We start from the raw sequence: 26,436 nt of genomic DNA on the forward strand, positions 1-26,436 counted from the left end.
CTTTATCTAACCACACTGTCCGATTTCAAAAAGGCTTTACAACGAAAGCAAAACATTAGATTATGTCAGGAGAGTACCCAGCCAGAAATAATCACACACCCATTTTTCAAGCTAGCATATAATGTCACAAAAACCCAGAAGACAGCTAAATGCAGCATTAACCTTTGATGATCTTCATCAGATGACAACCCTAGGACATTATGTTATACAATACATGCATGTTTTGTTCAATCAAGTTCATATTTATATCAAAAAACAGCTTTTTACATTAGCATGTGACGTTCAGAACTAGCATACCCCCCGCAAACTTCCGGGGAATTTACTAACAATTTACTAAATTACTCACGATAAACGTTCACAAAAAGCATAACAATTATTTTAAGAATTATAGATACAGAACTCCTCTATGCACTCGATATGTCCGATTTTAAAATAGCTTTTTGGTGAAAGCACATTTTGCAATATTCTAAGTACATAGCCCAGCCATCACGGGCAAGTTTAGCCTTCACCAAAATCAGATTTACTATAACAAAAATGTTATTACCTTTGTTGTCTTCGTCAGAATGCACTCCCAGGACTTCTACTTCAATAACAAATGTTGGTTTGGTCCCAAATAATCCATCGTTATATCCAAATAGCGGCGTTTTGTTCGTGCGCTCCAGACACTATCCGAAATGGTAAATCAGGGTTACGAGCATGGCGCAATTCGTGACAAAAAAATTCTAAATATTCCATTACCGTACTTCGAAGCATGTCAACCGCTGTTTAAAATCAATTTTTATGCAATTTATCTCGTAAAAAAGCGATAATATTCCGACCGGGAATCTCCTTTTCGGTAAACAGAGGAAAAAACACAAAGACGGGGGCGGCCAGTGCACACGCCTAAGCCCACTGTCCCTTGATCGGCCACTTGAGAAAGGCGATAATGTGTTTCAGCCTGGGGCTGGAATGACGACATTCAGGTTTTTCCCGGGCTCTGAGAGCCTATTGGAGCCGTGGGAAGTGTCACGTTACCGCAGAGATCCTAAGTTTTGTGAAGAGATGTCAAAGAAAGACAATAAATGGTCAGACAGGCCACTTCCTGTAAAGGAATCTCTCAGGTTTTGACCTGCCATTTGAGTTCTGTTATACTCACAGACACCATTCAAACCGTTTTAGAAACTTTGGAGTGTTTTCTATCCAAAGCCAATAATTATATGCATATTCTAGTTACTGGGCAGGAGTAGTAACCAGATTAAATCCGGTACGTTTTTTATCCAGCCGTGTCAATACTGCCCCCTAGCCCTAACAGGATAACGAGAGTCTTGTCTTTAAAATGGTGTAAAATAGTCATATGTTTGAGAAATTGAAGTAATAGCATTTCTAAGGTATTTGAAAATCGCGCCACGGGATTACACTGGCTGTTGCGTAGGTGGGACGATTTCGTCCCGCCTAGCCCAGAGAGGTTAACCTCTCTAGGATCGTTCGGGACGTGAGCGTCCCACCTCCCGACAGCCAGTGAAATTCCAGGGCGCCAAATTCAAACAACAGAAATGTCATAATTAAAATTCCTCAAACATACAAGTATTATACACCATTTTAAAGATAAAATTCTTGGTAATCCAGCCACAGTGTCCAATGTTGAAAAGGCTTTACGGTGAAAGCACACCATGCGATCATGTTAGGTCAGCGCCTAGCCACAGAAAACCATACAGCCATTTTCCAAAGAAGGAGAGGTGTCACAAAAGTCAGAAATAGCGTTAAAATTAATCACAAACCTTTGATGATCTTCACCAGATGGCACTCCCAGGACTCCATGTTAGACAATAAATGTTGGTTTTGTTCGATAAAGTTCATCTTTATGTCCAAAAACCTCATTTGAATTTGGCGCGTTATGTTCAGAAATGCATTGTCTCAAACAAACATCAGGGTGAAATTGCAGAGAGCCACATCAAATTACAGAAATACTCACCATAAACATTGATGAAAGATACAAGTGTTATACATAGGATTAATGATACACTTGTTGTTCATCCAGCCGCTGTGTCCGATTTCAAAAAGGCTTTACGGCGAAAGCACACCATGCGATTATGTTAGGTCAGCGCCTAGCCACAGAAAACCATACAGCCATTTTCCAATCAAGGAGAGGTGTCACAAAAGTCAGAAATAGCATTAAAATGAATCACTTACCTTTGATGATCTTCATCTGATGGCACTCCCAGGTCTCCATGTTAGACAATAAATGTTAGTTTTGTTCCATAAAGTTAATCTTTATGTCCAAATACCTCCTTTTTGTTTGCGTGTTTAGTCCAGTAATCCAAATGCACAAAGCCCGGGCACAAAGTCCAGACAAAAAGTCAATTAAAGTCAATTAAAGTTCGTAGAAACATGTCAAATGATGTAGGATGTTTTTTATCATAAATCTTCAATAATATTCCAACCGGACAATTCCGTTGTCATTAGAAAGGAAAGGGAACGAATGTCGTGCGCACGGCCATGCGCGATAAACAACTCATGGCTTTCAGCTGAGCCACTTACTCTAGGTGGTCTTATTCTCTCCCCTTTCACAATAGAATCCTGAAACAACTTCTAAAGACTGTTGACATCTACTGGAAGCCTTAGGAAGTGCAATCTGACCCCACAGACAAAGGATATTGGATAGGCAATCACTTAAAAAAAACTACAAACCTCAGATTTCCCACTTCCTGGTTGGATTTTTCTCAGGTTTTTGCCTATCTATGAATATATGCATATCCTAGCTTCTGGGCCTGAGTAGCAGGCAGTTTAGTTTGGGCACACTTTTCATCCAAAATTCCCGAATGCTGCCCCCTATCCTAGTGAAGTTAATAATGTAAAAATTAGTACATAAAAAAACTAAATACTGCAAAGTTTTCTAAGAGCTAGTCATGATGTTGCCAACTCCGTCGGCACCATCTTGACATATGTCAGGTATCTTCCTCCTATGGGCAGGTGAGTGGTACTATTTATGTCTGATTGTTGTTTGTTTCCTGATGTTCCTCTTGAAGGACAATAAACCTGATTCTGATATGTGATGGGAACAATAAAAGTGCTGGGAACAATAAAAGGCCACTGTAAAATGTGCAGTTTTGTCACAACACAATGCCACAGATGTCTCAAGATTTGAGGGAGCGTGCAATTGGCATGCTGATTGCAGGAATGTCCATCAGAGCTGTTGCCAGATAATTTAATATTAATTTCTCTACCATAAGCCACGTCCAATGTCGTTTTAGAAAATTTGGCAGTATGTCCAACCGGCCTCAAAACCGCAGACAACGTGTATGCCGTCGTGTGGGCGAGCGGTTTGCTGTGAACAGAGTGACCCATGGTGGTGGTGGGGTTATGGTATGGGCAGGCATAAGCAACAGACAATGAACACAATTGCATTTTATCGATGGAAATTTGAATGTCCAGAGATACATCCTGAGACCCATTGTCGTGCCATTCATCCGTCGTCATCACCTCATGTTTCAGCATGATAATACACAAACCCATGTCGCAATGATCTGTTCACAATTCCTAGAAGCTAAAAATGTCCTCGTTTTTCCATGGCCTGCATACTCAGCAGACATGTCACCCATTGAGCTAGTTTGGGATGCTGCACGACATCGTGGTCCATTTCCCACCAATATTAAGTAACTTGTGGGACAACATTCCAAATGCCACAATCAACAGTCTGATCAACTCTATGTGAAGGAGATGTAGTGCTGCAAGAGGAAAAGGGTGGTCACACCAGATACTGACTGGTTTTCTGATCCACACCCCTACCTTTTTTTTTTTACATATCTCTGATCAACAGATGTATATCTGTATTCCCAGTCATGTGAAATCTATAGATGAGGGTCAATTAATTTATTTCAATTGACAGGTTTCCTTACATGAACTGTAACGCAGTAAAATCTTTGACGTTGTTGCATGTTGCATTTATATTCTTGTTCAGTCTATTAACATCATAGTGATCAGAAAAGCAGCCTTACCTTGGTCTGTACATTTAGCTGGTTCCTCCTCTTGGGGACAACACTGCTGTACGTCACATCATCATCACCTTTGGCAGGAAATGGGTCCAGCTGTAGGGCTAGTGAGCTGTAGACCACATTATCATCAGGTTCTACCTAGAAGAAAGGAGGGACACACACAGGTAGAGAGGTGAAGAGGGACAATTTGTGATGATGGAATGCAGGCGACAGCTTGGAAACACTTCAACCATTTGTTGCAGAATAGCTGACACGGGACGAGGTACATACATGTTTTTACAGCATAACACATTTTCAGTGTTTTACAAATATGTGACTTCACCTATAACCCCATGCACCAGTCTGCCACATAAACGACAGATCAACTTAGCGACAACTTCATCTATTAACATCATAGTGATCAGAACAGCAGCCTTACCTTGGTCTGTACATTTAGCTGGTTCCTCCTCTTGGTGACAGGTGACAACAGTGCTGTACGTCACATCACCATTGTCAGGAAATGGGTCCTGCTGGTAGAGACACACAAAGGGGGTTAATGATAAAAACTCATCATCAGTCTACATGTATGAGATACCTTGTACATTTACATAATCCACAATATAAGGCATGTATTTGTTTTAACAACATTGAGATATGAGCTTTCTTAATCTCAAACAGCACAGTGTCAGTCAGGTCAAATAGGAACAGGACAGAGAAGCAACATAGGCCTACTGTGTCTACAAAGCTGAACAGGAAATCACATCACCTTAACCACTGACCTAGCTACAGACCTGATTATTATTTCTACACTGCAAACCACTTTGAGAAACTGAAATCACACTGAAATATAGAGTTAACATGTATAAATTGTACAGTTACAACACAGTGGACATGAAGCTTTAGCTGAAGAGCTAATATCTAATGCCTGCATCTTTCACAGACAGTGGATTACCCACAAGGCCTTGAGTCAGATGAGAGGAACATGAGTGTAGCCTACCACTGAGGTGTTTGTTGTCTGGTCCATGGCCTTATTGTCCTCTGGAATAAAGAAAGAGATGCAGTATTACAGACCTCTGAGATACACTAGAATAATACTGAATACATTCATCATAGAACAGTTATACTTTTGAGGCTCCTCCTCTTATGTCAAGATACATAGTTTATAAAATAGGCTAATACAGCTCTCTTCAAGGAAGATATTTATTGTCTCCAGAAAAAAAAATCCTAAAAATCAAACTGATCACTTTTTCATTAAATCATTATAGAATGAATACTTACTATGCTTTCTCCACATCTTCCATGTGACTACAAGACCAGCCATCACCACTACCAACATGCCCAGAGGAATCAGTAGGACTTTTAGATCTATGGAACTGATAGTGAAAGACTATATTTATTGTAAAATACAGTCCATAAAACATCACAGATGTTTTTTATGATGTTGTTTGTGCTGCTATGACAAAATGGAAATATTTGTTAATTTCTTCACGCCTTTTATGTGTGAAACTTTACCATCTAAGACTTCTTCATCTCACCCAGGTACGATGAAGTGGTAAATGTCTCTGTCTCTATGATGGTGAATGTCTCTATAACAGTGTCTTGGCCTATACTAGTGAAAACGTTGGTGTTTTTGTGCCCTAAACACTACTGTGAAAAACAGAAAATGTTACCTTTCTTCATATTTCTATTGTCATCCATTTGGAAGAGTAAGTGTGAAATACAGCTGAATGAGTGATAATTACCTCATGGTGTCCTTCTCCTTGCCCCCCTCAGGTCCTTGGACTGTGTTGTCAGTCTGAACAGGCTCAGCAGCTGGAGAGAAAGAGGATTGTTCAGTGGTTGGAGCTTGGGTTGCTGTGAGGTGAAAACAACAATGGTATTATGACTGGTGTACCAGAGAGACACAGGGTAGACTGAACTGTAAAAAGACAATATGGCTAATCTATGACCAGTAACCAATTGTCATACTTGAGTAAAAGTAAAGATACCTTAATAGAATATGACAAGTAAAAGTGAATGTCACCCAGTAAAATACTACTTGAGTAAAAGTAAAAAATTATTTAAACATACTTAAGTATCAAAAGTAAATGTAATTGCTAAAATTTACTTAAGTATCAAAAGTTAAAGTAAAAGTATGAATAATTTAAAAGTATGAATAATTTCAAATTCCTTAAATTAAGCAAACCAGACGGCACAATTGCCATGTTTTTTTAAATGTAAGGATAGCCAGGGGCACACTCCAACACTCAAATGAATGATTTGTGTTTAGTGAGTCCGCTAGATCAGAGGCAATAGGGATGACAAGGGATTTTATCTTGATAAATGCGTGAATTTTCTGTCCATTTTCTGACCTGCTTAGCATTAAAATTGTAACGAGTACTTTTGAGTTTCAGGGAAAATGTATGGAGTAAAAGTACATTATTTTCTTTAGGGATGTAGTAAAGTAAAAGTTGTCAAAAATATAAATAGTAAAGTACAGATACCTCAAAAACTACTTAAGAAGTACTTAAAAGTATTTTTACTTAAGTACTTTACCCCACTGGCTATGACCTTCTTGTTCAGTTTATTTAATTTACCCCAATATGTAGACTTAGTATTAGCACTGTTGAGTTTAAACCAATGGTAGGACCACTAAAAGCTTTTAATCAGGTTACAATCAATTTATTTTAGATGATCAGCCAGCAAGACTGGATTAAACAAGGTTAATACTTAATTCTACAGTTTCTGATTGCTCTTTACTCACTGGTTACAGTGGTGGTACTTTGTGTGGTAGTTTGTCGTCTGACAGTGATGTGAACAGGCATCATAAGGTCTCCCACTCCACACCTGTACCAGCCAGTGTTCTCCATCTTCAGTCCACTCATAGTCACCATTAAGATGTTTCCTCTGGTGGCATCAGTGGTCAGCTGTAGGGTCACTGATGTTCCATCTATAGTCCCAGAATTCCTTCCCACACAGGAACCCCTGCCACCAATCCTGCACCACCACTTATTTTTTCCAGTGTCACTATAATAGAAATTTACAATGACACTCCCTCCTTCAACTCCAGTCACATCCTGATGGTCCACATAGAGTTTTGGAGTACCCGAACACAGAGGTACAGACACCAAAGAAGGTCCTGAGTGATCAAGTGTTTTTTTGTAACAACTGACCACAAATATCATAATGATGATATGATGTATAGAGAACAGAAAGTAAACATATACCAACATCCCATATGTCAACTTCAACAATAATAGTGATAGCAGTAAATGTACCCAGAACACCAGTCATGTAATCATATGGAAGAGTTGCAGGATCTTACCTGGAGTGACAGATAGATCGAACTGTGCCAGCCATTTATCTGGTCCATCATTGATCTCCACAGCACACCAGTAACGTCCAGAGTCCTCTGTCCCCAGATCAGTCATGGTCACAGTGAAGGTTTGCTTGTTGATGTCATCAGAGATTGAGGCCTTATCTATGCTCTTAGTATGTACATCAGGGAAGCATCTTTTCAAATAATCTTCTTTACACAAGTATTTCACATTGGTTTTGAACTTCAGATCATAGAGATATGGGATGGTGATGGAGCCTCCTGTCTTCACAGACACACGATAAGCACCTGTAGACACAACAACAGAAAACAAATTAGATTGGAAGCAAATTCTTACAGCAGAAAAAATACTTTCCATCTGGACTATAACACACATAATACAGGAAGTGTTATTGATAAGACAAGCTACTGCTCCTGTCTTCAGAGTTTCAGCATGTGTCCAGTCCCTGTCCCTGACCTCAAATTCAGCACTTCATAGAAACATGTTAACTTACTTTTTTAATTATTATTATTTAGTCATAAACTGGGATATGACTAAATAATTAATCTGGCATATTTTTCCAAAAATAGACAATTACAGTATTTTCCATTCCATGGTAGGAAGATCTATTTTGCTAACTTTCTATACAGAATTGTTGTAGTAAAAAAAGAGAGAGAAAATATAATAAAATAATATATAAAAATAATAATATAATATAATAATACAGGCGGAATATTATATTTTCATGTTCATATTAAGATAATCGTCGAAAAGGCTATAGGCATGTCAGCCCAGTCTGTTTATTTCATTGGTTCCGAATAACACATTTTTTATAATGTAAAAAGAGAAGGGTCCTTCTATATAATATCACAAGAACAGTTGTTAATGTCAGTTACATGCATGCTGCCTGTCAGCAGAGAGACATATTTCAAGAAAGAAGATGGAAAATACATTTTAAGAGCCGCTATTGACTGCGAGTAAATATTTGTCCTCCGCATCACACTACCCATAAAGGGATAGATACATTTATTTTATAATAAACCCTGACACAGCCAGGGGGAGATAGCAATAAAGAACATGCAGTTCTGACAATCTAGAGCAAGTAAACCTGTAAACCAACCTTCTCTCCACAGACACACATTTATAGTTGATCTATCAAGTTGGCTGTTTTACACATAGGCCTATAGCATTGAAAGATAAGAGTCACGTATATAGATTGTGTAAAAATATAATATACTTCCATAAGCCAGCTATTGTGTTAATTCTGGCTATAATCGGTTTAACCCAGTGTTAACCAGACGCTCGCTAGCAGAAAATAACAGACCCTGTTGATAACACCAAACCCATTTGCCATTGTGTATCGGAACAATAATATGTCCTTTGCATGTTTGAGATGGAGATTTATTGTTTACATGGTGTCAAAAAGATAGTGATACCAATTGTTATAGGATCCTATATTCCTACTCCAGTAGAGAACCTAGACAAGTTATTAACCATCCTCCTCTATCAATACTTCATCCTATCCTAGCCCCACATTAGATCTCTCACCTGTCAATATTTTTTTATCTTATTCAATTATATTAGTTCTAATTCTCATCCACCAAAAGGGCAGCACAGTAGGCTATAACAGCATTCAAGTCATAATAAACCCAATCTCTGCAATTAGCTTGTATCAGATCAAAGTCAAAACCCAACCTTGGTTTTTCCATTTTAACGCCTGTGCAGTCTTCAAAATAAATAAATAAAAAAGTAAGCATTTCCCATTTTTGCCTTCCCATGAATCTAAATCTAATTATAAGTCCACATAGTCCAAGGTTCTGTATCGCATGAGTAAAAAACGATGACCATCATGCATTAAAAAGTACAATAATAATATAGGATTATAATGTGTAGTGAGGTGCAATGTGTATCAGGACTACTTCAGCATGAGGTATCACTCACAGCCAAATTGTTATCTTCAAATGATTGAACAATTAGTTGTTTACATACAATTTATCGATAACCAGAAGAACATTCTGCTTTGAAAGTCGGATACAGGGCACATCGTCTCTCCACTATTTCTTGGGGAAATTGCTCATTAATAGAGAATGGTGTGTTCTTCAGCTCCCTACCCATCTGATCTGGCAGACTCACTAAACACACATGCTTCATTTGTAAATGATGTCTGAGTGTTGGTGTGTCCCTGGCTATCCATACATTTAAACAACAAAATTAAGAAAACGGTGCCATCTGATTTGCTTAAAATAAGGAATTTGAAATGATTTATACTTTTACTTTTGATACTTATGTACATTTTAGCAGTTACATTTATTTTTCATACTTAAGAATATTTTAAACAAAATACTTTTAGACTTTTACTCAAGTAGTATTTTACTGGGTAACTTTCACTTTTACTTAAGTATTATTCTATTAAGCTATCTTTACTTTAACTCAAGTATGATAATTGGGTACTTTTTACACTACTGACAGTACCTTCCCTCCCCTTTGCCAACAAAATGCTGAGCCCTTTGAAAATAAATTGTATCCCCCTTTTCCTCCATAATCTTGAGATTAGATGTCATGAAATCCTTTAATTCATCCTCTGTTGCCTGATAGTTTTCATCCTCCTTTATTTACATTATGACAATATTATTCTTCATAGGCTACTTCTGGACTTCAGATCAAGTAATTCTGCTTTTATTGCATTATTATCATACTGTAGCCTCAGTAGTGCAGGGTTGGTTCATCAATTGGTGGCCCACGCCCGAATTTGGCCCGCGGGTGATTTTATTTGGCTCCCCAATTTTTCTGAGCAAAAAATATTTATTGTTTGACATAAAAGACTGTAAAAAGGCCAGCAAATCAGCTCAAAGTCATTTTAATTTTGGAAATCTGTTCCGAAGTACTACCAAGCATAATAGTAAGATGTATGTAATTGTATACAAATGTAAGCAAGGTTTGACGTGATTATGTTTTAGTCATCTGTTTGGGCTTCTTGCGGTCAATTTGCAGTCTATAAATTACTTGTAATTATATTCCGGCCCCCTGACCATCCACTCCAGAAAAGATCAGCCCGCAGCTGAATCTAGTTGATGATCCTTGACTTAAACTGTAAAATATACTTTAAAAAACACTTGAACCTCTGACTCCATCTCAACTGTTGCTGCTCAACACCAACTACTGTAAATAGGCTGCCAGGTCCTCCATCTTTATTAACACTATAAGTGATTTTATTTGATATATGATATACAAATTAAATAATCAATTGTAGTGCATGTTTGCTTTGATGTGTACCATTCTGGTTCGATAATTTCAAAGTGTTGATCAATAAATGTTCTCTGTATTATCCATCATATTTGTTTTGCAATTATCAGCTAATCTTCAATTTTACGATTAATTCATGGACAAGCTGTGCCTACCAAACTGCCACTTGCCACATCATTTCCCCCTAAATAACTTGTTACCCTTACCTGAGAGTCTGGAGAAGATGAGGAGGAGGTAGAGGGAGAGATGAGAAGCCATTTCTGGGTCTGTGTCTCCGTATGTTCTATGGTACAAATGCACAATGTGCGTGTCAAGGACCAAGACACCAAAGAGAATGACTGAACTTCCTAATAGCAATGGCTGTGTTTAACTCTCTTCCTGCTTCTGTTTGAGTGTATATGCCCCCCTCAGTGGCAGATAGAAACTAGTAGTTTCTATCAACTAGTTGTAACATAAGGCTCTAAAATTGATTACTTTATTTAATTAGCACATTTGTATATCTTATATCAAATAAAATCATGTATAGTGTTAATTAAAATGGATGACCCAGCAGCCTATTTAATTGGTGTTGTATTTTATTTTACAGTGAATGTGATGAAGACTGGATCCTGAGGTTGTGTTTACAAAAATGTACAGATGACAAGAATGATAAATTATTAACTGGAAAAATGAATACACATACCTGGCCAAAATCGAGGACTAAGGAAAAACGGCCTGAAAGAAACATTTACACTTGCGTTTTAAACTCACTGAGGGGCACTAGAACATCTAGGTGAAGCAGACTGTCTCTCTCTCCATGTCTCTGGTCCACAATAGGAAATGGCAGTCTTGCCTAACTGGGTAACGGCCCTGGGGACTAGCAACCACCTAGTTGACCGTGTCTAAAAAATGTAAACCCAATTTCAGTTTAAGCTTCCTCACAAGATTATCAATATGAACTTTGTATTACAGCTTCTTTTCCAACCATATACCTAGGTATTTGTAGGATGACACCTTTTTAATGAAGATAAAATGGAGCCCTGGAGTACACCTCCAGAAAACATAAAAGTCAGAAGACTTGTGATCTTCAGAATAGACACATTGTGTTCTGTCTGAGCGATAGTTTGTAAACAAATTGACAGCCACTGACACTAACGTTATTAAGTCAGGCTAGCAACAGTTTGTGGTCAACAAAAGCAAGACTGAACCCCACACAGGATGCTGTTTCAAGTAAGAATATATTTAGCTGAGAGTTCACTTGAGAAGACTTTGACCAGGACAGGGAGCTTGGAAATAGGGCAATAGTTATTCACATCTGAAGGATGTCCACACTTTAGCAGGGTGTGAACATATGTTGATTTCCAAATTATGGGGATTAAATAGTTAATTCACCTTTTTTAAATACATTTATTTAATTTGTGCTTAATAATTTACAGTTGAAGGGTATGTGTGCTTGCAAACACCATAACACAGAAACAATGTATTTGGGCAGAGACACAACTTTATAAGAATATCTTAATTGATTTTAGAGTTTATTAACAAGGCATGCATTTTTAACATATAAAGCAGACAGTCTTACTGTACTATTCTATGATTCAATAAATAAGATCAGCTATGAAAGAACTCATGTGAGCTACAACATATGGACTAAAAAGTCAAATTAGGTCAAAGACAGGTAAAATGTACCATAAAATGAACAGTTTCTTATTTTGTGTGTTTTATCCCTGAAAAGCCAGGTGCAAGAAGTAAATCTATCCGTTGGTCTCACCAGAGAGACGTGTCTGGTTTCTAGTCATCTTTAATTTCACATCGCAGTCAGTTTGCCCTGAACTTCACCACAGCAATGATGGTGGACAGGAGGAAGAGCACAGCATTACCATTTTTTGGCAGGTAGAAGAACGTTCTCTCCCATCTGCAAAATAATTTCAACATTTAGAACATGTTCCTCTGTAAATTGCTGCAGTACAATGCATTTCTTTAAGGGGAATTGTAAAGGGAAGACTTGCCCAGAGGAATCAGTAGGACTTTTAGATCTATGGAACTGATGGCGAAAGACTGTTCATTGTAAAATGCAGTCCATAAAACATCACAGATAAATATATATTTTTTATGATATTCTTTGTGCTGCTATGAGACTGAGTCAAAACCCGAGACCTGAAGCGGGACAAGGTGTTCGAGACTGAGGCAAAACTGAGACCAGAAAAATGCAAATATGAATCATGACCATAATTGTCATTTTGTTAAATAGCCTTCATAAGAGTTTAAAATGGCCAGTATTTCTATTTCAGAAGAACATATGGATTCTTCAGACATTTAGAATGGTGAAAAAAATGCATGTTGATGACAAACAGAGCTACTCTACAAATTATTACCAACCAAAACACAGTGGGGAACAATGAGGGCATTCTACGCCCTCAGAGAAGTGTTAAGGATCTATATTGTAATAATATTATTTAACTGGGGTGAAAGTTTATTTTTTAAAGCCTTGGTAGAATTACATATACATTTTGTATTCATATATGATCTCTGTGGGCCTAGTAGTCTAAGACTAGTAAAGATTTGTCAAATCACTATTAACATGCACTCCCTTTTAATGTGACAGAATTACAACCAGTCATGATGTTTCCATCTGAATGTCAAACAATCACTTCAATAAGGTGCTCCTGTAGGCGGCCTGCTAACGTTCCTCCAATCACAAAATCATTCCAGCATCCAAACAGTGCACTGCGCACCTGCAATTTGATGAATGGAAAGAAACATCGGTTACACAACACCTACGTGGATTGTAATGACAATTTGTGACTGTCATTAGGTCTACACTTGTAGACTGAATTGATGTGTCCACTGCTTCATGTGACAGGGACACCAGATATCACCACCAACATGCCCAGAGGAATCGGTAGGACTGTTAAATCTATGGATCTGATGGTGAAAGACTATGTTTATTGTAAAATACAGTCCATAAAACATCACAGAGAAATAGATTAATATACATGTTTTTATTATATATTTTTCTGCTGCTATGACAAAATGGAAACATCTGTTCAGCTCTTTACACCTTTTGTGTGTGAAATGTGGCCATACAAGAATAGAACGCTGCTACTTCAACAAACTACAGAGGAACAAGGAAGTGGTAAATGACTGTCTCTATGACAATAGTGTCTTGGCCTATACACGGTGTGAAAATGTTTAAGGTGGGTGTTTTTACTCTACTCTGAAAAACAGAAAATATTACCTTCATATTTCTATTGTCATCCATTTGGAATAGAAGTACTGTTACTTTAATGAAATTGTAGTCAAGTAGAAGTAAAAGTGCTGGTGTAAAAAACTACTGAAGTAAATGTAAAAAGTAGCACATTCAAAATGTACTCAGTAAAAGTTACTAAGTTACTTTAAAATAATTTGCTATTTCAATTTTGATGGTTATTTTTATTCGCTTTTTACAAGAATGGAAGTTCATGTGAAAAGGGTGTGGCAATTGAATGCAAGCTTCACAAACAAAAATGTACTTTTCTATATACTACTGTATATGTAATATTGTTTACATGTAATGCTTGACAGGCTACCAGCTAACAAAATTACGTTCCAGGACGTGACAAGAACGTTATTTTAGTCCCTACACAAGTCATGATAACGTTATTGTGAAATGTTCCTTCTACGTAGCTGTGGTGTCCGCTGACAAAACTTACATCACAAGTCTTTTCAGGATGTAGAAATGTGGGGGATTTTAAACAGCTAAATAACGTTATAAGAGATGTCCTTGAATCTTCCCTGAACGTGCACACTGTAACGTGCCTTATTGGTACTGTAGGTACCCACTGACAAAAGTTACGTTCCCAGTGGTTACCAGAAACTGCATTTTATGGTGCTCTCAACGTACTTTCTGACGTTTAGCGACGTTATGGCGTGCATGCGCCCGGCCTGCCACAGGAGTCGCTACAAAATTATGTTCCAGGATGTGACCAAAGTTATTTTAGTCCCTACATAAGTCATGATAACGTTATTGTGAAACGTGCCTTCTACGTAGCTGTGGTGTCTGCTGACAAAACTTACGTCCCAAGTCTTTTCAGGATGTAGAAATGTGGTGGATTTTAAACAGTTAACTTCTATGAGCTACGTGGGACGCAGCCAGTGAAATATCAGGGCGGAATATTCAAAAACAACAAAAATGTTATAATTCAACTTTCTCAAACATACAACTATTTTACACCATTTTAAAAGATACACTTCTCCTTGATGTAACCACATTGTCCGATTTCAAAAAGGCTTTACAGCGAAAGCAAAACATTAGATTATGTTAGGAGAGTACATAGACAAAAATAATCACACAGCCATTTTCCAAGCAAGGACATGTGTCAATAAAACCCAAAACACAGCTAAATGAAGCACTAACCTTTGACGATCTTCATCAGATGACACTCCTAGGACATTAAGTTACACAATACATGAATGTTTTGTTCGATAAAGTTCATATTTATATCCAGAAACAGCATTTTACATTGGCGTGTGATGTTCAGAAAATGTATTCCCACCAAAACGACCGGGGAATGTGCACATCAATTTACAAAAATACTCATCATAAATGTTGACAAAATATATAACAATTATAGATGGACTACTCCTGGATGCAACCGCTGTGTCAGATTTTAAAATAGCTTTACGGAGAAAGCACATTTTTAAATATTCTGAGTACATAGCTAAGCTATCACGGCGAGCTATTCAGACACCCGCCAAGTTCGGGGCAACCTAAACTCAGAATTAGTATTAGAAATATTCTGTTACCTTTGCTGATCTTCGTCAGAATGCACTCCCAGGACTGCTACTTCCACAAGAAATGTTGTTTTTGTTCGAAATAATCCATATTTATGTACAGATACCTCAGTTTTGTTCGTGCGTAGAGCTCACTTATCCAAAGGCATAACGCGCGAGCGCAGAACCAGAGACGAAAATTCAAAATGTTCCATTACCGTACTTAGAAGCATGTGAAACGCTGTTTAAAAATCAATCTTTATGGTATTTTTTATGTAAAATTGCAATAATATTCCAACCGGACAATAGCATATTCATTCAAGAAGAAAAAGAAGGAACGGTGTGCTCGCGTGACTGCGCATATCCAATCCCTTTGTTGCCAGGCAGACCACTCAGTAACTGAGCTCCTATTATCTGCCTAGTGACAGGAGAATGTTCAAACCACTTTCTGAAGGCTGTTGACAGCCAATGGAAGCCTTAGGAAGTGCAACGTCCCCCACAGACACAGTAGTTTCGATAGAGAATCAAAATAACTACAATTCTCAGACTTTCCACTTCCTGCTTGGATTTTTCTCAGGTTTTTGCCTGCCATATGAGTTCTGTTATACTCACAGACACCATTCAAACAGTTTTAGAAACTTCTGAGTGTTGTCTATCCAAATCTACTAATAATATGCATATTGTAGTTTCTGGGCCAGAGTAGTAACCTGTTTAAATTGGGTACGTTTTTCATCCGGCTGTGAAAATACTGCCCCCTAGCCCAGACAGGTTAAATATGTGTATTTTTAGGTCAATCTCATAATGTTGCTTAATGTCAGAAAGTACATTGAGAGCCCCATAAAATGCAGTTTCTGGGAACCACTGGGAACGTAACTTTCGTCAGTGGGTACCTACAATACCAATAAGGCACGTAACAGTGTGATGGGACAAGGACATCCCGGCCGGCCAAACCCTCCCCTAATCCGGACGACACTGGGCCAATTGTGCATCACCTCATGGGTTTCCCGGTCGCGGCTGGCTGCGACACAGACAGGTATCGTAGCAACACAGCTTGCACTATCTTAGACCACTGCACCACTCAGGAGGCCCCTTAAGACACAACATTTAATCTACCCTGAACATATACACAGTATCCTGTCGGTAGGTGTCCACTGACGAAATATGCAAAATTCCAGAAAATACGATTTTATTTTTTACTTAAACTGTATCACAATAGATTCGTGAACAGAATCATAGCAATAACCTCAAAATCAAAATAACAAGTCAGTAAAAACATGAACACTGCACTCCAATCAAGAACTTTAAAACTCCTTAAAGGTAAAAGTGAATAACTATGTTATGTTATGTTTATTCAGGTGCTACTGCTCCATCCTCATCCACTGTTGCTTCCTCGACCCACTCCTGGAAGTCACAATAACAGAAATTGGTCATTATTTTCCATAAACAAATGATCAAAATGTCGGTTTAACGTCAATTCCCTAATACATTCCTTTTGTACTAGCACAATCATTTACCTATACTGACCGACTGGATTAAAGTGAAGCAAAAAAAAAAAATGTTATATTTAATCATACCTTTCTCTTACTCTTGAGCCGAGCTGGTGCATGTTTGAGAGCGTCTGTGTCACGGGTGTCATCGTATTGTAATGACCAAAACGCAGCAGGAATGTGGATGCTCATCTTGAATATTTATTAACACAGAGAGCACGGAAAAAAAAAATAACAAAACGAGACAGTTTAACATGCTACACTCACAACAGCAGTGCTAAAGACAACTACCCACAAATCCCCAGGTGAAAACAAGCAACTAATATATGACTCCCAATCAGGAACAACGACGTACAGCTGTTCCTGATCGGGAGCCACACAGACCACACAGAAATAGACAGACTAGAAAACCATAGAAAACCAACACTAGAACATATACTAAAACCCCAGACTACATAAACCAAACACCCCTTAAATAATACACACAACCCCAACCATACAAAACAAATACCCTTCTGCCACGTCCTGACCAAATACTAATACAATTACTCCCTCTGCTGGTCAGGACGTGACAGTCTGCTATTTTGTCATCTACCTCTTGGTAGGTAGCCTTGGGGTGTGCTTTCAGGGACGCTCCTATGTTGTGAAAAAGAATTGAAATGGTACATTCCATGTCATATCATTACTTTTCCACCTATGCTGGCTGAGACAGAGGTTGGGTACTGTCCCTCTCGTCCCTCATAGGCAGTTTTGGCCATGAGACCTCTCTCCTTCACCTTTCCTTTGTCCTCTCGCCGATCTTAACAGGTGGTAGGATTTCACATTTAGCTTGTAACTGCCTTGTTACTGATTTAATTCATTTGAAATGTTAATAAATACACATTTGACTTACCATCACTTGACCAATAATACTATCTAAACTTGTGCATTTACTTACTTGTGACAGCATCATAGATTGATAGCTCATTAAAGGCCCTCTTCCCCTTCAAGGAGTAACCTGTCCACAGCTCCTGTGTTCCAATTTTTCTCATCATTCGTCTGATTCCTGAGCCCAGGTCCAGGCCACAGCAGAGGGTCAGGTATCGGATCTGATAAAATTAACAATATTTAAAAAATTCCCACTCATTTGTGTGTTCCTCAGCTAAAACAGCTGGCCATAAAGTTCTGATTGATAGTAATGAGAAATCATTTTTGTAGTATATCATGTAATCATGGGCTAAAACTTGTGTAAACAGGCTGATCGTTTCTTCTTAAGATAACTTAAGTGTTAATTGGGAAATCAATCCAAACACTAAATAGGCATATGGCAACTGCATTTCGTTGACATTAAGATATTTAGATTCAATAAGATTGCAGGTTGCAATCTTCTCTCAAATCTGGACGCATTCAAGTGGCTCTTGATAAACAGCTAACTTATTTTTGTCAATTGCTGTTAAAATACTTGATGTAGATTTCCCATTTTTTACAAACAGATACATTTTAAATGGCCATCCTTACCATTTTCTTTCGATAGTGGGAGTCTAAGTGTTTCACAGATATCCTTCAGTTCCTCATTTGTTTCTGCAGGGTTTTGCAGCATTTCAAGTTGCCCCAAGGATTCCGACTCCTTTGGCTGCTGGGCCTCTATGGCCTCCATAACTTGGTTCAGAACAGTCTTGAACTCTGTACGGATCATCTCCAGTTTCACCATTATCCTCATCTCCACTGCTTGAAGATCTGCAAAATAATAAAAGACTCAGCAGTTTAGTTGCAAGCAGCTTGACGATAGAAGCCATGAGTACCAGGCAGGACATGTATCAAGGCCATGTGAAATACCTCGATCAAAATATCCACCCTTCATATATATTAGTAGTATTGATAACCATATAGCTGCTGACAGCCATACAATTTGGAATTGATGTTGATAATACAAGAGAAGCAACATTTTGTAACATATAGGCTAACATAATATACCTTTAATGTATCCAGCGGGCATCTCAGAAGCCACAGTGAAGGGATGTCAGTCAGGAGCTCAGTGGGAAGGTTAATGAAATGCTAAGCATAATTTTTTGTTTTAAATAATGCTTTTAGTGTGATGGCAAATACATACAGATATTTACAAACATGGCATCACACTTGTGTTTTACCCAAGAAGAATATGGTCATTTCACTACTGTTGTAAATACAAGTTTCACCCATACACAGCACCACAAGTATTTGGAAAGTTCTAACAGTATGCACAAAGTAGAAATAAGACTTGAAATAACCTAATATGCAAAAATGTGATGGTAATTGTATTCTATTGAGTGGCTTTGAAAGGTTTGTAAAGCTGTAATACTTCATACAATTCAATTGTTTACCCTAACAAACTACAACCAGATACTTACTGTCGCTCTGGCTTGAGGTGGCACATGGCCTCAAGTCCTCTGCATCTGCAACTTCAGAGAATATCACAGATGTCAAACCGTTACCACATTTACAGTACACACTTAACAGATTTCCCTGTTCATCCCGTACAGTTGGTGGGAACAGAACTTTTAGAAAGTAGGCTTGTTTATCAGACTTGAAACATTATGTACCTTGTAGGGTCTTTTCAAAGACACTGGCTCTTGAAGTTGCTAATAAAATAAAGAACTGTTACACTTTGGTAATGTGACTAATAATCAAGTATGTCAAGATCAGATGGGTGTGGTAATTTCTTGTCATATCAACTGTCATTAGGTTATGATTTCATGCCGTCTCAATTTAAGACTAGTACTTGCATTAACTGTAAGCTTTTCTTCACCCACATACTTGAATGTGTGTCAAACTTCCCATCAACTTGTTGATAATACATTTAATGACCCAGTTGCCTAATGCAGGATCTTACCACTGGGGGCTGGTGGAAGCTGGGGCACTGGAAGCTGGGCTTGTCTGGGTTCATTTGTCTCTTTCTGGAGTGCTTCACTTCCATCATCATCTTACGAAGCACAATACTACATTTGTTTTACATTTATTTCATCTACTTCCTGATGCATGTAATACAAACAATGGAATAAGAGTAGTTAAGAAATCCCCACCTCACCCTCTTCGCTGGTTTCTCGTCAGATTCAACATTGGAGGTGTCAAACCCCCGTTTGGCTCGTTGCTCTGCCACAGAGTAATTGTCTGTACGTGCAATAAACATAGTCATAAATACTTTCCTATTAACCTGTTGGGTCTAGGGGGCAGCATTTGCACGTCTGGATAAAAAAAATGTACCCGATTTAATCTGGTTACTAATCCTACCCAGTAACTAGAATATGCATATACTTATTATATATGGATAGAAAACACTCTAAAGTTTCCAAAACTGTTTGAATGGTGTCTGTGAGTATAACAGAACTCATTTGGCAGGCAAAACCCTGAGACATTTTCTGACAGGAAGTGGATACCTGATGTGTTGTATTGACTTTAAACCTATTCCATTGAAAAACACAGGGGTTTAGGAATATTTTGGCACTTCCTATTGCTTCCACTAGATGTCACCAGCCTTTACAAAGTGTTTTGAGTCTTCTGGAGGGAGATCTGACCGAACAAGAGCCATGGAACGGTGATGTCCCATTAGACACCTGGCGCGAGTTCATGTTGGGTACCCTCGTTCCAATACGTTATAAAAGACTATGCATTCGTCCACCTTGAATATTATTCATGTTCTGGTTAAAAAGGCCCTAATGATTTATGCTATACAACGTTTGACATGTTTGAACGAACGGAAATATATTTTTCCCCTCGTTCATGACGAGAAGTCCGGCTGGCTTACATCATGTGCTAACGAGACGGAGATTTTTGGACATAAATTATGAGCTTTTTTGAACAAAACTACATTCGTTATGGACCTGTGATACCTGGAAGTGACATCTGATGAAGAGAATCAAAGGTAATGGATTATTTACATAGTATTTTCGATTTTAGATCTCCCCAACATGACGTCTAGTCTGTATCGCAACGCGTATTTTTCTGGGCACAGTGCTCAGATTATTGCAAAGTGTGATTTCCCAGTAAGGTTATTTTTAAATCTGGCAAGTTGATTGCGTTCAAAAGATGTAAATCTATAATTCTTTAAATGACAATATAATATTTTACCAATGTTTTCTAATTTTAATTATTTAATTTGTGACGCTGACTTGACTGCCGGTTATTGGAGGGAAACGATTTCCTCAACATCAATGCCATAGTAAAACGCTGTTTTTGGATATAAATATCAACTTGATAGAACTAAAAATGCATGCATTGTCTAACATAATGTCCTAGGAGTGTCATCTGATGGAGATTGTAAAAGGTTAGTGTATCATTTTAGCTGGTTTTATGGTTTTGGTGACCCTGTCTTTGACTTGACAAAACATTACACACAACTCTTGTAAATGTACTGTCCTAACATACTCTAAATTTATGCTTTCGCCGTAAAACCTTTTTGAAATCGTAAAACGTGGTTAGATTAAGGAGATGTTTATCTTTCAAATGGTGTAACATAGTTGTATTTTTGAAAAATTTGAATTTTGACATTTATTTGGATTCAAATTTGCCGCTCTTGAAATGCACCTGCTGTTGATGGAGTGCACCACGGGTGGCACGCTAGCGTCCCACCTAGCCCCAAGAGGTTAACACTGGCAAAACAGGGTATTGAGTATTTGTAATTCACATAGTAACACTTTCAGCAAATACATATAGTACTTAAGAGGGGGAAGTTCCTGACTCTACTGACCAGGAGTGGGTTGCACCAGTTTGACGCAAATAAGGTGTAAGAGATAAGTTGGGCCTACCTACGCCCGACATAATGATTTAGAAAATTGAACAAGATGCGACATGACTAGTCATGAAACACTTACCTTGGAAACTAGTTATAGATTTATACTATACGTCTACTCCACATTACACTTCGTTTTTACACCCAGGTGTAGCAAAAGCTATTACTTTCAACCAGGTGGTGACACAGGTTTACGCCTGGCTTAGAACATATTCTACGTTGGAACTAGCCTTACGTATAGGAGTATGTTCAACTGATGCAACCTGCTCCAGAGCCACACAACTAAGCATACATTGCAATATAAACGGGAGTGGATGGATACAGTAAAATATTATTTTACCAGTGGATGAAAAGATGGAAATTCTGTACCTCTCCCGTAATATTTTGTGAGGCCGGTCTCCTCTCTTAATCATTGTTGCGCTGGCATTTCTTGGCCAGTAGCAACACAGGACCTGCAAGATATGAGACACTGCCTAAAGTTAACTATTTATCCATCCCTTTGCTGAAAAGGGTAAACCATTTAACTGATCAACTCACCCCATCTCTCTTCTCCACCCGCTGCTCTGGTACAACTTCAACAAAATGTACAACATAATAACGCTGTGTGCCCTGTGCAGAAAAACAAAACACCAATTCCACACTGTTCAGTCTCTTGATTTACCAGCCAAGATAGTTTGCAAAACTAATACAGCTTGTGAACTTGGCTGTAGCTAAATGGGGCTTGCTACAGGCTGTGCAAGATGGTAAGCACAACACGAGTGCCATGATCCTCCTCAGGTATAATAGCTTGCTTAACAAGACTGTGCTTTGCAATGAGATGCATTTGTGTGCTCCTCGGAGTGGTGCGGAAAGTCCAATACAGTCTTGAGTCACAAGGACTCAGCGTGTAAGATTCCAGATGCTGAAACACCCTGCAGAGGTAAGTGTAACCCTCTCACCAGGCTCGAATATGACTCTCACAATATTAACTTATGTAGAGTGTCTCAACAGCATGGGATGTTAAGTGAGAAGGACATCTCCAATAAGACTTCCTATTGCAAACTATCTAGGGTTATGACAATAGGGTATTAACTTTAGATGAAATTGTTATATCTAGCCTAGCTGTAGAAGAACGCACATCTGCACAGTTTCACATTGCATATCACTCTGTCGTTTAATGACATGTGCCACTCATTCTGACAACCCATTCATCCGTAAAGCAGCACACTGTCGTAAACCATAACAACGTACAGTATGACGTACAGCACGTCGAACCATACATCAAATTTCCCCCGCCTTTCCAAAACCAGGGACTGGTACCATATATAAAATGTCCATAGGGCTAGAACCTAGAGTGATACCTGTAAGAAATAAACATTAACCCTTAAACGGAAGGACTCTCCAAACTAGCCCGTTCAGTCCATTAACCTGGAGGTTGACTAAGACGCCTACCGGAGCCTAAGAATGAAAAGAGGTTAAGTAGTCCCCCAGATGAGCAGGGCGAGTTCGTGCCCGCATAGGCCTTTCTTCAACCGCCACCGCTTGTGGCTCTGGCCCTTGGGGAGCCCACAGAGGTAGGGGCTCGGGTGGTAGTGGTGGGGGAGGTCCATCCGGTGGCGTCTCTGGCCTGCATGTCTGTTTTGTGTGCATTCGTATTCCTCGAGGGGCAGGGACTTTTCTGAGGCGGCTGGCGTGCCAGCGTGATCCATTGCTCAACATGAATGTGGCGGGCCCCAGTTGTCGACTGACCTGCAGGGGTTCCGACCAGAATGAGGCCATTTTGTTGCACCGCTGAGGCCGTCGGGCTCGGACCCAGTCAGACACTTGGATGATCGACTTCTTCACCCTGTGTGCCTTGTCAAAACGCTGTTTCAATGCTCTTTGGTGCCTGGTCACTGCCTGCTGTTCTTGGGTGCACCTAGTCGTCGGTTCTGCTACTCTCTGTGTTCTGAGTCTGTCCAGTGGCAGTTCCATCTCACAACCTAGCATGAGGGATGCCGGGTAGGCCTGTGTTGTTGTGTGTTTGCTTGCTCTGTAGTGCATTAGCGTTTGATTCAAAGCAGTTTGGAACGTGCACCCCTGGACCAGGTGCGCTCTGATGCCGTTCTTCAGCGTTTGGTTGAAGCGTTCCACCCCTCCGTTAGCTTGTGGGTTGTAGTAGGCCGTGCGGATGTGTTTGATTCCCTTGTTGCTGAGATATGAGGAGAACTCGGCAGAGGTTAGCTGGGGCCCATTGTCCGTGGTAAGGGTGAGGGGTAGGCCCCACCTTGTGAACAGGCTGTCTAGGATGTCCACGATGGCCTGTGCTGTGACAGTTCCGACAGGAACCACTTCTGGCCACTTAGAGTGGAGGTCATACACCACCACCAGGAAGCGCTGATGGTGAGGGACTGCGTGTCCATGGATCTCGCCACAGATGTCCAGTTGGATGTGCTCCCAGGGGCGGGATGGCCATGCGAGAGGCTGCAGGGGGGGGAGTGTGGCGGACTGTCCTGTTTTCCCACTGAGGAGGCATGCAGCACAATCCCTGACCAGGGCTTCAATGTCGTGGTCGATGCCTGGCCACCACACAAGGTCTCGACATCGCTGTTTGACCTTCACTATGCCCAAGTGCCCCTTGTGCGCCATGGATAGAACACGCGCACGCAGACCACTCGGGACCACAGTGCAAAACCCTCGAGAGACACAGACTTCTTCCCAGCAAGAAAGTTCGTGCTTCACCCTGGCGAAAGTCGCCAGCTCTTCCGGCACGTGTGCTGGCCATCCAGTGCGTATGTAAGTGCGCAGGGTAGACAGTGTGGGATCCTGTTCCGAAGCTTGCTTCAGCTCCTCCAGTGAGACGACTGACTGAAGAGGAGCGTAAAGCATTTGTACAAGCTCTGTTTCGTTGTCGTCTGGCAAGACGGTCAGAGTAGGAGCGTCAAAGGAGCGTGAGAGGAGGTCTGCCAACACGTTATCCCTCCCCGGAGTGAACTTCAGCTGATAGTCGTACTGTCTGAGGCGGTCGGCCCATCTGTGCAGCCGAAGTGGCTTGTGGCCAGTTCCTGATGCCGACAGTAGCGTTGTGAGGGACTGGTGGTCGGTTCGGAGCGTGAACAGACGGCCATATAGGTAGAGGTGCCACCTTTCGCACGCCCAGACACAGGCCAGTGCTTCTCGTTCGCCCACAGAGTACCGTTGTTCTGTGGGGCTCAGGGCCCTTGAGGCGAGGCGACGGGCCTCTCAATGGCCTTCTGCAGTTGTGAGAGAACAGCTCCTAGTGCTCCAGCTGAGGCGTCACATGTGACGGGGTCAAAGTGAGCCAAGACTGGGGCTGTGGTGAGCTGGCTCTTCAGTGAGCGGACCGCGTCTGAGCAGGCTGCTGTCCAGGCCCATGGCTCATCCTTCTTGAGGAGCCGGCGAAGGGGCGCTGTGGTCTGGGAGTAGTGGGGCAGAAACCGGAGGAAGTAAGCTGTCATGCCCAAGAATGAGGCCACCTGAGAGGCTGAGGTCGGTTCCGGGATCTGGTGGACGGCTTCAATGTTCGACATGAGTGGGGCAATGCCTTTGGCCGACAGGCGGAACCCCACAAACTCGACGGCTGGAGCTGCAAAGGTTGTTCTGCAGTAGAGCGCTGAATATTCTGTGGAGTCGATAATCATGGATGTGGAGGTCAGGGCCGTGGACCACGATGTCATCCAGATAGACCGCCACCCCAGGTATTCCAGTGAGGATGGTGCTCATCACCTTCTGGAAGCAGCTGGGGGCGGAGCTAAGTTCAAAAGGCATGCGTGTATATCTGAACACGCCAGCATGTGTGACAAAGGCCGTGAGGTCTCTGCTAACTGCATGGAGGGGTACCTGAAGATAACCCTGACGACGGTCAAGCTTCATGAAGATCGTGGAGCCATGGAATTGTGCGGTCAGCTCCTCAGCTGTAGGCAAGGGGTACTTATCCTGGACAACGGCCTTGTTCACAGCACGGAGATCCACATAGGTCCGGATTCCACCTGACTTTTTGGTTGCAATGACCAAGTTTGAAATCCAGGGGGCAGCGTTGACTGGCTCAATGATGCCTGCATCCAACTGTGCCTGGAGATCTTTTGTGATGTCATCACGCAGTGCAAAGGGAATGCGCTGCAGGGGCCGCATGACTGGGGTCACTTCCGGATTCACTAGGGGCCTGTGAGTAAAGACTGTGAGGCAGCCCAGTCCATCAATCAGAGTTGGCCAGTTCTGTTGCCATGTGCAGGTAACCTGGTGGATAGCTAACCCACTGTCATCTCTCAGTGTGAATCCCAAGCCTGTGAAGAGGTCGAGGCCCAAGAGGTTGGCACCCCGCTTTGCAACATGAAATGTGAATGATGGCAGATGCTTGGTGCCGTAGTGTACTGGGACCTGGAGGGTGCCTACAATGTCTATCTTGGATCTGCCGTACCCACACAGGGCAGTGGAGGGCTGTTGGATTGGTAGGTGACTGAAAAACTTGTAGTAAGTGGCAAGGTTGAGCAACGACACCGCAGCGCTAGTATCCAGCAGCAAAGGCAAACCCACCTCACCCAGCTGCACAGTGCATGTCCTGAATGACACATGGTTGGTGGAGACAGTTCGGATTTCCGTGTGTTCATGTTGAGAGTGAGATGAAACTAAGGGCCTGTGCTGGGTGGAGCAAGGAGCTGGGGCAGAACAACACACTTTCGCAAAGTGATTGTATTTTGAACAGTTCTTGCATATTTTCCCACGGGCTGGGCAGTTTGAAGCCCTTGAATTGTGAGAGCTAGCCCCACAGTTGCCACAGCTACTTCTGTTTGTTTGTCTGTGTGCCTGCTGCATGGGCATGCCGGTGTCTGTGTCCATGCAGCTATCGATGTGGGAGGCAGTGCACAGCGCGTGATCGTTGTAGTGCACCTGCTCGGGCTGAAGCTGCTGTGTGAGAATGGCTGGGGGCCGAGTGTATGCTGCAGAGCTGTCTGTTAGCATAGTAGAGCATTCCAATGCCGATTCAACCTGGAGTGCTATTTTAATAGCTC

General features: G+C 40.7%; 1 protein-coding gene across 1 annotated transcript in view; it reads right to left on the reverse strand.

Moving 5' to 3' along the window:
- Nucleotides 1–4,911: 4,911 nt before the first annotated feature.
- Nucleotides 4,912–26,436, reverse strand: part of LOC106570838 (polymeric immunoglobulin receptor-like) — a 30,865-nt gene continuing 9,340 nt past the window's right edge. Inside the window, exon 6 of the mRNA XM_014143405.2 lies at nucleotides 4,912–4,988. Within this exon, the coding sequence (XP_013998880.2) occupies nucleotides 4,918–4,988 (71 nt within the window). The 3' untranslated portion in view covers nucleotides 4,912–4,917. The remainder of the gene's footprint in view (nucleotides 4,989–26,436) is intronic.

This window comes from Salmo salar, chromosome ssa01, assembly GCF_905237065.1.
Source record: "Salmo salar chromosome ssa01, Ssal_v3.1, whole genome shotgun sequence".
In the NCBI taxonomy this organism is placed as follows: Eukaryota; Metazoa; Chordata; class Actinopteri; order Salmoniformes; family Salmonidae; genus Salmo; species Salmo salar.